We start from the raw sequence: 13716 nt of genomic DNA, 5'->3' as shown, positions 1-13716 counted from the left end.
CCCGCCCCCACAGACTGGGAGTCCTTAGCTGAAATGACTGCAGCTCAACCAGGAGTGGTGGTTGAACCCATAAAAAGGACAGGCTGGGCAGCCCTTATTTCTCATTCCATGGCTATCTTTATGTGATAGCAATTAAAATGCAAAAAAAGCTCTTCACTATCAACCCAGAAAGAGGTGGGACTGGGATGGAGCCTGTCGAGAGTCTGTCATAGGGCCGTGGTGGCCTCTGACAACCAGAACATGAAAATGGCCATCTGGAGCCTCCCAGCAAACTCTTAGGAAGGGCATATTGGAGTTGAGAGCACAGCTTAGGCCATTACTCTGGTATCATGCTTATGGCCCTCAGACTATCTGCATCTTCTGTTTTCTTTTCTGCTCTTATCTAAAGCAACAAGAAAACAGAAATGCAAGCCCCAGAACTCCAGACTGTGACCTAATTTTAAAGCAGGAGTTTGGGAGCAAAGAAACTGAAGCTTCATTTGCATTCAGTCAGCCTCTTGGACCTTCATGGTCTCCCTTCCCTCCCCCTCTATCTCCTCACCTGTCTGGGGAGGTAGAGCTCCCCTCCCCATTCAGCTGGCCCTGTCCTTGAGAATTTAGAAAAAAATAAGCTAAGGCAGGTTAACTACCAGAATACCCCCCACGAGGTTCCGTGGGCGACTGGGTAACCAAGATTAAGTTCAAAAAGTTAAAACAGGGGATTATTGTGGTCTTGTTAAATATAAGCTGACTTAAATCTTTAGCAAAATAAATATTCCAGAATGCCAGGGAGGCACCAAATGACTCAGGTCTGAGATTAGCAGTGATTGCCAATGACATTTTTATAACAGTTAATTTTCTGCTTTGTCTACGTAGACTTGATTGTTTTGAATTTTCTTTTCATGGTATTTTTCCCTCAATGTCAGGTTAGTTTAAGAAAATTCCCATAGAGACACGTTACCATCTTCTACAGAGCAGTATTAGGAAGCCCTGCCTGTCCACACCCCCGTCAGCCTTCACCTTTAGGGACCTTGACGTGCCCACAGGCAGCACAAACCAGGTGCATTGTGCCGCTTTTATCTCTGGCCTCTCTTCTACCCTTTGAACCCAACACTGAACTTTGGATATTAAAATCCTTAGAATTCCCAGTGGATTTGATTGTTCGGGGCTGCACTTGAGAGAAGGAGCTTAGAAGCTGGAGCAGGAGCCCTTAGCTTGCAACTTGCTGATTCTTCCAAGTGACTGCACAGCCACATTTTAGGAGGTGTCAAAATGACTTTTCCTCTTCCCTTGCCCAATTCTTTACAGTCTAGACTCCATGATGCCTCAGAAGAAGAGGGCAGGGCTGGAGGTTGAGGTCACTCATATAGCACTTGCTTGGCAAACAAAGGGCCCTAGACTTGATCCTCAGCAGAGAGGGAATCATCAGGCCCTAGACTTGATCCTCAGCAGAGAGGGAATCACCAAAAAGAACATTCATTTGACACTTCAGCATCTTAACCTTCCAAAGGAGATTCTTCAAACTGCCCCTCAGTTCCTTGTGACAGCAGATGAACAGACTTCAAGCTCCCTCTAGTAAGGTTTGAGTTAGGAATAACTGAGTGCAGTGAAGGGTGAACTTCCTGGAAAGGGAACCTAAGCTAAAGTAGGAAAGGTAGGAAGATAGGAAGCTCTCTTCATAAGAAAATGCCACTTTGAGCACGTTCCCTTTTTATTGTTTGTTTAACGTTGTTTGTTTGTTTGTTGGGTTTTGGTTCTGTTCTATTGATAGTGTCTTGCCATTTAGCCCAGGCTAGCCTCAAACTCATAACCCTCCTCCCATGCCTGATTGCAGTGCTAATTTTATGCAGGAATAAAAAGAAACAAACACTGTCTATTAAAGGCATTCCTGACCTGGATGTTTATGTGGGGCCTGGGTTTCCAGAGCAACACAGAGAGAGAGAGAGAGAGAGAGAGAGAGAGAGAGAGAGAGAGAGAGAGAGAGAGAGAAGAGAGAGAGAGAGAGAGAGAGAGAGAGAGAGAGAGAGAGAAAAGAGAGACGTATCAGCCAGCATAAACTTATCTACCTGCTAGGTCTGGTCAAATGCAGCAGTAGAACTATTCAGCAAGGGACCCTATAGAGGCCCAGGGGTATTTGCATCCACAGTCACCTGTAAATTCAATGGGCAAACTATGGACAAAAGATGCTCTAAAGATGTCGTTCATCCTTCTACTCTAAAGAAAGTGAGACAAAAACAACGGTAGTGCCCTGTTCTTAATACTGCAGGAAGCAGTATTTACAGCTAAAAAGATTCTCTGCCTACCTAACTTTTCCCAGTTCAAATCAAATGATGACAGCAGAAAGAAAATCAGTCCGCCTTACTCTGTTATTCTCTCTCCCCCTACTCTTCTCTCTCTCTCTCTCTCTCTCTCTCCCTTCCTCCTTCCCGCAGCTCTGTCTCTCTCCTTTTGTCACTTAAGTTGGGGCCCTGTAAAATAAGCAGGGTAAGGGCATCCCAGTGAGGGACAGACAACATTCTGACATTCTTCCCCTTTATTGTAACCTAGAATTAAAACCCTTCCTCCTGTCTCTTTGCCACAAAAGGAAAAAATGTGTTAGGACTTTTTGTGTCTACAACAAGGAGGCCATTTCTCTAAAATGCATTCTTTTCCAAAAGATATCAGTTCTATTATGTTATCAGCAATCCCAGATGTTTTTATCTCTCATCTGATCCTTTGACCCCAGAGGAAATCTCAGTGAGAGCAACAGTCAACAGTGGGCTCACTTCCCATTTCCTAACCCCAACCTGCCATAATCCATGACGACCCAGAGGGAGCAAAGTCCTTTCCAGCAAAGTCAGCTGAGAGCTCCCGCTGTCCAGGAATGGAGCAAGACTCATCAGGTTCTTTCACAGGCAAGCTGACTGGGGCCAGATCATACCTGCCCTACGTGAACATCAAGGCTTAGGTTCTCATTGTCCTCCATGCAGCTCAGAATGTTGCAACCATTAAGATCTTGGACAGTGCCCCACCCCCCAAGAGTAAGCCTCCTAAGCTTCCTCAAGACCACTCCTTGGCACCATTTTCACAATCAGCATTGCTGGAAGCCAAAGCTAAGAAGGGTGGGATTTTGATAAAATGATGTATTTTTTTTTTTACCCTCTCTACTCTTGTGGTTTTGGGTGAGTTGAGGAAAATACTGATAAATTTCCACATTTCCCATCCTTCTTATCCCACACAGATGAATAGCATTCTATGCCCTTTGTAGAAGGATGTTTCTATGGCATCAAGCCATGGACATGGCCTCCAAGGACAGTGAGCGCCTTTGGGGATTGCCATAACTGGGAAGGGGTGGGTGTTGGAAGTTGGTCTGGAGCTCTGTGTATTCAGATGTTAAATTCTGAACCCCAAGATCTGCTTGCAGTCCAGACAAGCGCATCCCCACATACACTGAATTATAGTGTGTAAACTTTTCTCTCCTACTATCTCTGATTGCTTATTTTAAAAGCTAGACAGCCTATCACTGGTAGAAGAGAGGTAGGTGAAGCCTTGGTTCCTGGTGTCTCAGGTAGGGACCATGAGGAGAGAGAAGGAGAAGAAGAAGAAAGAAGTCTCCATGGGGCAATATGGACCATGAGCACATGGCGACTTCTTCTATTGATACCTAAGTGGAAGGAGAGAAACGGTGCTACCAGGCATAGTGAACCACACAGGAAGGCTCAAGAGCAAAGAATGTGCTCGTCCAAGTGTCATCAGAAACAAGGCTGAGAAACGACAAGTCTGTTCTCCCTCCTCTAAAATAAGCCTCTCAGTCTGGGGATTGCTACATGCTCCCCTACAGTCCACACAAGCCCCCCTCCACCCTCTGCCCTCCACCCAGGGAAGAGCACTCTCACTCACTGCTAGCACATGGGATAAGCTCAGGCTGAGAACTGAAGAGGAAAATAGCCAACAGTTCTTGCCTAACAATTCACTGGATTAACATCTGAGCCAGATGTGGTAGTGAAAGCCTCTAGTCTTGGCTGTGCCAGAGGTTGCCTCAAGAGGATCACTAAACCCATGAGTTTAAAACCAGCTTGGCAATATAGCAAGACCCTGTCCCTCAAAAACAAAAGCAAAACAAACAAACAAACAAACAAAAAACCTTACTGAATTAAATTGTTTGAATAAATATTTTAAAGATAATTTAACTTTAAGTAAAGCCTGCTTATATTTCAAGGGAAATTTTAAATATAATGCCAGTATATAAATCCAATGAGGCTAGAGACAGGATGGATTCAAGGCCTTGCTGGCCTTCCTCAAAGAGCCCTGAGACAGACACTCTCCCCAGAGGCTACGCGAACACAGTGTGGAAGCCATCTTGTGGATTATTTTCAAATCTTACTTCTTACCAAACCACTTCCTTTCAGATGCCCCAAAATCTTCATACGCTGCAGACCGGGGTTGAAGTTTAGGATGGCTGCCCCACAGCCCCATGTGAACCAGTCATACACACACTGACCTGTCTTCCGCTTCCCCCAAGGACCTCCAACAACTTGATCCAAACATGCACCAACTAAAGCTTTAAACTCCACCTTTATACTTTGTGCACTTGGCCCCAAATGCTGTGCTGAGGTCAACCATCACCCTCTATACTGTTCAGCTTTAAGAATCATGAGAGATGGGACTCTATCAAAGTCCAGGGTCCACCTGGATACGAGAGCCAACCACATGTGCAACTCTGGTCCTTCCAATGAGCAGCCACACTTCTACCCACAAAGCCACACTTCTACCCACAAAGCCACACTTCTACTGACACTGGCCAACGTCAGCATGGCATCTCCCAGGACAGTATCCTTGAATCTTTATAGGGCTTATTAATGTCTATTGCCTTGGCCCTGGGTCTCATTTGGAGGCTCCATGGCATCCACTGTCCCCGTAACTAAGCTCGTCTTTCCTCCCCTCCCAGGAGGCTGCGTGTGCTTACGTGTTGCTTGTGACCGCCGTGTACTGGGTGTCCGAGGCAGTGCCTCTTGGAGCTGCAGCCCTCGTGCCTGCCTTCCTCTACCCGTTCTTCGGAGTTCTCCGATCCAGTGAGGTTAGTCCGTTCATGACCCAACCTTGTGAGCAGGTCTGCTGGACCGTGAAGGAGACTTCAGAGGACAGGAGACTCAAAAGCACTGAATGAGAGGAAGAAGTCCTGAGCACTATTTAGGGGTTTTGTATCCGCTGATTCAGACACTGAATTCTTCCCCTTCTGCCCTTCACCTTCAGTGCTTTCGAAGTGTTTAAAACTTGACAATTTCAAGAAGTCTTCCCTGACCAAACACAGACAATTGTTCCTTACATTTGAAGCTTTTGTGGTTTTGTTTTTGTTTTTGTTTTTGTTTTTGTTTTTAAGACAGGGTCCCATTATGCAGCCCTATCTTGCCTGGAACTCACTACATAGATCCACCTAGCCTTGAACTCATAGATCTCCACCTGCTTCTGCCTCCCGAATGCTGGAACTGAAGGCATGTGCCACCATGGCTTTCTGGTTTGTACCTAGAGAGGACAATAGCTGGTCTTTCTCAGTGTCTTGCGTGTCCTTCAGAGAGCTATCACACAGACAGAAGGCAGGGCTCCTGTCTGCTGGGCTTTTCCCCTCCTATAGGTCACATGAAGGATGTACTCAGTTGTCAACAGGGATTGTCTGTATTTCCCTGTGTCCTGGCTTCTTTCCCCTCCTCCCAAAAAATACACATTTCTGATTCTTCCTCCCCAACTCCAGATCCCTACATGATCTCTTTACCTGAAGCCAGCCCTCTCTGTTCACTTTCCAGCACTTGGCAAAGCTCAGACTTTGCCAGTGACAACCCCAGGTTGTGACCAAATATAATGGCAAAGCCTACTTAAAAAATAAGAAACTAAAAAAAAAAAAAAAAAACCACAAAACAGGAAGGAGGTGAAGAGTGAGCCCCCTTCATTATCATCTGACTCCATTAAGGCCCTGATCTTTGCCTAAGGTGTCTGCCAAGAGAGACTGAAAAGCAGAGTTGGGCAAGGCAGATGCACAGAAGGAGAGCAGGGATTGGGGGACTGAGTCCTTCTAAGAACCGGGCCCTACATTAGAAAGGCTGCATTTGTTAATGCGGGGCTCTCTAGATTACTAGGAAAGGGGTATCATGACTCCAATCTCCACAGGAGGAAAGAGGCTTAGAGAGTTAAACATACCCCAGTCATAGGGTAGAAAACAGCAGACTGTACCTCTTCCATCTCAGAGCCTGTAATCCTATTCCTCTTCCATACAAAGATAATGTCTAAAATGTATGGACCTGCATATTGTTATCGATTGCTAGGAATTGTGGGTATCCCTGTCTCTGTGCTGTGAGGAAGAATGAAGCTGGACTGTGGGCTGCCTTGACCTTGAACAACAGAACATTCTCCGAAGTTCAAGATGGCTGCATTTCGTCACCAATAAACAGCTTCTCTTTCTATTGGATGAATTTGATGGACCAGTTTTTGTTAGTTTGCCTAGATTCCTTTTCTTTTTTTTCTGTGAGGAGACTAGCAGTAGCCATAGATGAAAGATGGGATCCCCATCTAGGAGCAGGCTTTTGTCCCTTCAGATATGTGCGTAGCATGGATGTAAGAAGAGCGCCCGTACAAAAACCAGTCAGTGAGGCAGTTGCTCTCCCCCCACTTCTTTTTTTTTTTTTTTTTTTGAGTGAAAAGAGAGACGTGATGAATTTCTTGTGTGTGTCTAAAAAAATAATCAACCTTAAAGACAGCTTTTCTCTGGATAAATGTACGAAGTTCTTCTTAAAACTATGGAAGCAGAACTTCATGGGTGAGTGAGCAGGGGCCGGGGGGAGCTAGACAGCAGCTACCCAAGTCTCATTCTTCTGCTTAGCCACGAAGGCCGGCCTAATATGGAGACACTTTGGAGGCAATAGTGTGGGGAGTGAGTTTTTAGCCTGAAGGAATAGTCTTCATGAGTGATTAGGCATCGCTAATTATAGGAAGATGGGATTAGGACGTAGTTTATCATTTGAGACAGACACCTTAATCGACCTGTGTCTTTAGGTGGTTTTGACAGGTGCTTATATTTATCAATTGGACTCTAAGGAGCAGTTTAGTCCAAATGTAGTCTGTTCAGCTAACCTCAGCTCAGATTAGAGAGGACATGGGTGGTAGCTCCTTGTGGACCAGCTAGCTGTGGAAGAAACACCCATTGCACCCCATCTAGCTGCAGCCTTCCACCAGCATCATGGCTCACAGGGCAACGCTAGGCAGCTCTCCTCAGAAGCCTCCAGTTCATCCACACACTGCGTTCCTAACTGTGCTCCTGCTTGGCTCTCCATTTCAGAAGGTTCTTTAAAATTTCTTCACATTTAAAATCCTATTACTCATTTACACTCTGGTGAAACGTTTCCAAAGACTTCACCTAAGAGTGGTTCCCTTCCCTCTGGGCTGGCTTTCGGTTTTCATCTTTTAAGCGGGACAAGCCGGAGGTAACCCTCCACAGGCACACATTCTCTAGAACTCGCAGTTTCTCTTTGGCCTGTGTATGTCCCAGCGCCCCAGGTTGTCAGCTGTTGTTGCTCCTTGGCTCTGTAAAGAGCATGATCTCCACAGGAAGGAAAGCATGTGAATGGGGTTGGTCCACCCCTGGGATGGTGGTTTGGGTCCTTTATGTCACTCACTCAGCATTCTGAGTTCTAGATATTCCATTCAGGATGGCACAGTACCCAGAGGTGACAAAAGTTAATACGTCATTTCTGCCCACTCAAGTCTTATTTCTGGCCTGCCTGAGTTCACCACCACTTGGAGCTATTTATAGAAGTCAGAACTCTGGAGAAAAACAACCAATCCCGTAGGAGAGTGGGATAGCTATAGCTGTAGATACAGACATGAAAAGAGATGGCTTTGTTATAGGGAATTGCCTCAGCTGCTGAAACATACCACGGCCTGCTTCTGCAGCAGGAATCCCAGGACAACACTGGGTGTGACTGCTGTGAACCCAGTGACCAGAGAACCACGGAGGCTGATGGCATGAGTCCAAGCCAATGAGCAGAAAATGAGATGAGAGGTCCCCGTTCAAGCCTCAGAGCTTGGAAGGGGGCTTCTTCCCCCCTGTTTGTGCTAGGCTCCTTGGAACATCATCTCCGGCACTGTGTTCTTTAATCTTCCAAAAGAAGCCATAGTTTTCTACCTTTGCTTTATAGAGGAGTAAAGTGAAGCTCAGAAAGGTTAAGTAACTTAACTGAGGTTGCCCAGCTACTAACCCATACCAGCAGGACTTGAATGCAGAGAAGTGTAATTCTAAAACTTGAACTCTTGACCCCCGGGCCATCTGTACCAAAGCTTGCATTGAGTTACTAAATGATGTGCCCAGCACCTCAGCCTGCACAGGGAGCTCTCCCAGAGGTGAGTTAGCCAAAACATCAAAGCTCTGGATCCTGAGAAGCAGGAGGAATGAAGACACGATTTCAGGAGACATGGTTTCTGGCTTCTATGCCTAGTATGGCCGGCTCAATGCAAACTAACCAGTCAAAGGGCTAGAAGGGGCTCCCACCATGAGTACCATGGGTAAGGGAAAACTCAGAGACAACTTGTATGTGGTCCTCACCTTCCTGGTCCACAGGGTTTGAGCCAAATGACATCAGGGACAGTGGACTAGAGACGGACTTCGTGCCCTGGCAGGTGATCATATAGTACAGTCTTCTTGACTTTAGGATTCGGCCATTTACCTTTTGACTAGAGCTTTATGTACGGCCTAAGCTAGCCTCAGAAACCATCCACTATCTGCCTCCAGAGAGCTGAAATGACAGGGTAGCATTCCAAGCATTCTCCCCCATACCTCCTACAGTCTTCCACAAGCATCCAGTAATATCTACCTCTGCTGGCATGCAGAACTCTGTCCTGGACGTTAGGTTGATGTTTGCATTTCGCTTTGTTTGTTTGGGCTCCAAAAGTTTTCTCTGCCCTTGCTGCTGTGTTGCTTGTGATGCTGATTGCCTAGGCACAAAAGCCGGCGTCACTCCACTTAGCTCAGATTTACCGTGCTTAGGAAAGTGGCACACAGCGAGCACCAAAAGAGCAGGCAGGGAGGCCAGGGTGGCATGGGAAGCATGGCAGCGCCACGGGAGGAGCCCAGGCACAGACAGTGCTTCTGATAGCATTCACGTCTTCTGTCTGCATACAACCCCCATCCGTCCCCACCCTCTGCTATCAGGTGTCTCAGTGTCCCTACACTGCAATTCACTGGGTCAGCCTAACTCAGATTCAAGTTTCTGCCAGGGCAAAGGAGATTGAAGGCAGGCCCACAGTGGGATGGCAGCCATGTCCTGCTGGAGTCTGATGTCATGAATCTGCTTCCCTGCTGGCTTCCAGTCTTTCTGACCCTCTGGATGCCTGCCTGTTGTACAAATGCTGGCTTTCTCTGTTTTTTCAACCCTGGAGGCATTCCACAACCCACTCTCAAGGCCAGAAAGGCCTCTAACCCGCATGGAGGCTGACCCCCTTTGTGCATGCAGGCCCTTCGGGGATGTGGGCTGCACATTGGGTGGGCTATAAGCTCAGCCTGCCTGTCAGGCTCAGCTCAACTTCATATCCAGCTCTGATGTAAAGCTATATAGACCCTGTAGCCTTTGAGGCTAAGTACTTGTTTCTATGGAAGAAACAGCTTTCTCTGAGCAAATACCAGACCCAACATCCTGCCTGGGCTCAAAGCTCAGCCCCTGCTGCTGCTCCACACACTCCACACAGTCCCAGATCAGAAGCTAGAGTTATGGAGACTAAGGTCAAGATCTCCAGCCATACAGGAGCTAGGCCAGCTCTCTCCTAGATGCCCCTCATCATCTCCCTACTAAGGTAGAGTGTTAAAATAAGTTTTAAATGTTGATTTTTAATTTATGTGTATGTGTGTATGCCTAGGCGAGTCTGTGTGCACTGCTTTCATGCAGGTGCCCTTGACGCCAGAGAGGGTCAGTTCCCCTGGGGCTGGAGTTACAGGCAGTTGTATGCCACTTGATGTGGCCAGGTCCTCTGGAAAGGTAGCAAATGTTCTTTACTAGAGCCATCTTTCCAGCCCTCAGAAGAACATTCTTATAAAAACAATACCTTTTTTCTCCTTTCCTTCCCACCCCGCTTTCTGTAGTTCTTCATTTATTTGTTGAGGAATGGGGATTTCACTGTGTAGTTCAGGCTGGCCTCAAACTCTCAATCTTCTAGCCTCGGCATTTCAGATGTGTGCCACCAGACCTGCTCAATGTGTCTTCTTTAACCCCAATCTTAAGAGACTGAATATACAAAACAGGAGGAAGAGCAAGGCTACTCAAACAGATAGAGCGCCAACTACTGTGGCATCCCCAGTCCTCTCCTTTCCATAGCTACCCCTGGAATTTGCTGCAGCAGTGGATGTACTTGAAAACCAGTGTTCCCAGGAATAAAGGGTGGGCGATGAGAAGGGTGCTGGAGGCCCTGCAGGGCCTATTAGTACAATGGCATCATGCCGTGCAGGGAAAGGCAGAGAGAGGGGCATGGCTAGGATGGTGTCCTCCTTAGACATAGCCAGGGTGGAGTACTGTCCCTGGCTTTGACGGGACTCAGTGTCAGTGGAAAGCTAAGTCAGGCATCCAGTTCTGGGCCTAAAGTTGCAGATGTGTGCAACCTATGGCTCTCAGACCACATGGTAAAATAGCTCTGAATGCTGTCCAACATAAAATGTAAAGTGGGGCTGTAGAGATGGCTTAGCAAGTTACAGAACTTTCTGTGAAATCGAGAGGACTTGAGTTCAAATGTCAAACACCTATGAGAAAGCCAGATGTGGCTACAGGTATACAGGAACCCTCATACTGTGGGCTAGAGAAAGGTGGATCCTGGGAACTCAATGGCCAGCCAACCTGGCCAAAATAGCAAGCTTTAGGCTCAATAAAATTTTGCCCACATTGTAAAACCTGCCAAGGTGATGGTAGTTAATACTGTGGGCATTGTGAAGCCCTTGTGCTGTGCTGAGTATGAACATGCCTATCACAGCACCAACTTACAGGCAAGAACAAGGAGTCAGTGGTCTGTCTGTCTGTCTGTCTGTCCCCCAGGAGGATTGCCCCAAGAGAGGTTATAGCTCATACAGTTTGTGAGGAAAGAAGCAAAATGAAGTGGATGTCTGGATTTCCATTATCAGACTTCTTGGAACAGAGTCACAATCTCCCTCCTCCCATTAAAAAAGAAAGTTAAAATTAATCAAAATGATACTTCATAATCCCCTCCCCCACACACACACTTATACTTTATACATAGGCACTATGTTCCAAGTATTCCTGTGGCTGCCTAGAAACATGGAGCATCAAATTCTAGATATGTTATGCCCACTTGGTGCCCTGCAGTTTTGCCACAGAGGACTAGAGCTTGCATGTCCTTCTGGCGCTCAAGCCCGCTGCCGCCTATGCATCATTCTACTCCTTGCTTCAGAATCACCATTGAATACAATGAGTCACATGAACACAGGTTCCACAATACAACAATGATTTTAATGACTAATGTGGCTGATGGATGACTAACAGGAGGATAACATATACAGAATAGATACACTGGGTCTAGGGATAACTCATGTGCCAAATAAGAGGCAGGAGATTTCATACTCTTCTGGGAAGAGTACAAGTTGAAACTTAGGGATTTTCTATTTCTGGAATTTTCCATTTAATATGTTTAGCCTCGGGTCACTGAAACCACAGAAAAGTAAAATTGCCGATAAAGAAAGACAGTTGTGTCCAGCTAGTAATAAGTACATTTGTGTCCAAGGAAATTATGTTTAAAGCTTACTAAAGTCATCTGCAATTCTCTGACAAAAGGCTAGTTAACAAACACCCTCTGGCTTTTGTCCCCCAAACCAAAGCCAAGGCTGTAGCTCTTTCAAAGCAATTCCTTTCCTTGAGGAAACCTGGAGGACTCTCTCTCTCTCCCTCTCTGCCCCCCTTCTCTCATCTGCCCTGTCTCTCCTGTCATTTCTTCACTTATTCCCTTCACTTGCTTGTGCCTGTCTACCAGAACCCTAGCCTCCCTCCCGGGCCCTGGCTTTGACTTCTTTTCCTTCAGGGCCCAGCTGTTCTGTCTCACTCATTCAAAGCCGCCAAGGCAGCTTATTCTGTTGCTGCTCCACAGTGACCACTGTGGGGTCCATTAGGTTGTCCTAGAGCCTGCAGCTTGTGGGTAAGATGGGTGGGTGTGGGACAGGGCTAACAGCCACTGGCTGATCTCCAGAGCCCACGCTCCTCGCTGTACCGCTCTGTGGTGACATCTTTTCAAGGGGACCCATCTCTTCTAAAATACAACCTCCAAACACTTATTCACTCCAAGGCCAAGGGTGTGGCACCACAAGGAAAGCCACAGAGCTGAAAGGCAGAGAAAGCAGTGACAGCCCACACTCATCACAGATCCATGTGCCTTCCTCCTGGGAGGAGTGACTTGTTAGAACCTAGAACTTCTTTACAGATAACTCTAACAGGTTCTGCTATCAGGTCTTCCAAGCCAATGAGCACTAGAACTTGGAGAAAGGACAGCTAAGGACATCTGCCCTGCAAGAGGACACAGCCTAGTCTGAGAATAAGACAGAAAACGCATCAGCTGTGGACAGGGGAAGGGAGTCTCAGTACTGCCAGCAGCTATTGGGGTGTGCAGCTGCCCTGTGGGCATTGCTGGGCAGGGACAGGGTCCAGGAGAGCTATGCATGCTGGAAAGAGGTTGGGACAAGATAAGAGCTCTAATAAAGTCAGGAAGCAGGACACACACTTTAAAAAACAATTAGGATGATTCTTAGGAATCTGGAGACTTGGGGAGTCCCTGGAAAGGTTCTAAATAAGCGAGGTCTTCCTGTGGAAGAGAAGTCAGTGGACTGGAAAAGTCATAGACACCAGCACTGAGCAGGTTTCTCATTTACCAATGTGAAGAAGCAGCCTGTGGCTTAGCTCTGTGCAAGAGCCTACTCAGTGTGCTGATCGATTGCCCCAGGCTAAGTCAGGTTTTGAGCACAGTACCTAGGAATAGGAGGAGTCACCAGAAATCCTGGTTGTTGATGTGACAAGCCAAGCTAGCTAGGTTGGCAACTGGCATTTAAGCTTGGCAACAAGTCTACAAGGTGGGGATTTACATAACCCTGTTTTTCATTTAGATGAAAAGAATAAAGCCGAGAGGGGTTGCATAATCTTCGTAGGGTGGCCAGCCCTGGAACTCTCACTCCACCTACCTTACTGGGCTACCTCTGTATTCACAGCCTATATCCAGAGCCCCTGGCTCACATATAAGAGTCCAGGGAGGGCACCTGAATTGATTTAAGTGAGAAAACAGCACAGAGCCAATCGCACACTAAAGCTGAGTCTTCAACTGGCACCGGGCCTCAGCAGTTCCAGCCAGTGCTGGGACAATGACTGTGAATGAAGGTTAGAGATGTGTGCCAGCCAGTGCTTTCTGGACACTGAGTGGTCTGCTCCCCGCTGCTTTCTAGTTGGCCCACCTTATACAGCATGTTAGCTAGCCAGCCTTAGCCTCATCTATGCTTCAGCACCCTGCCTCTGGCCTTGCAGTGTGACTTCAGACACGTTCTTCAACCTCTCTGAGTTCACTCACCTTGAAGTTAAACACAGCCAGTGTAGGTCCCCCAGTACTGTTGCAGAGCTCAGAGGAGAATGAAAATGCAACCTGTGAAGCACCTGGGGTGTAGGAGATTTTCTGCTTCTGCCTGAAGCTCCTCCTCTCACTCTTGGGTGATTGGTATCCAGAGAAAGGTGTCCTACCTCTGTG

At 47.0% G+C, this 13716-nt stretch overlaps 1 protein-coding gene across 1 annotated transcript in view; it reads left to right on the top strand.

Annotated features, from left to right (window-relative positions):
* Positions 1-13716, top strand: part of Slc13a4 (solute carrier family 13 member 4) — a 44734-nt gene that overhangs the window by 957 nt on the left and 30061 nt on the right. The window contains exon 2 of the mRNA XM_021653555.2: positions 4907-5035. Within this exon, the coding sequence (XP_021509230.1) occupies positions 4907-5035 (129 nt within the window). The remainder of the gene's footprint in view (positions 1-4906; positions 5036-13716) is intronic.

The sequence above is a fragment of the Meriones unguiculatus genome, chromosome 3 (genome assembly GCF_030254825.1).
Source record: "Meriones unguiculatus strain TT.TT164.6M chromosome 3, Bangor_MerUng_6.1, whole genome shotgun sequence".
Taxonomy (NCBI): domain Eukaryota; kingdom Metazoa; phylum Chordata; class Mammalia; order Rodentia; family Muridae; genus Meriones; species Meriones unguiculatus.
Note: the sequence above shows the minus strand (reverse complement) of the source record. Positions and strands in the feature narration are given on the sequence as shown.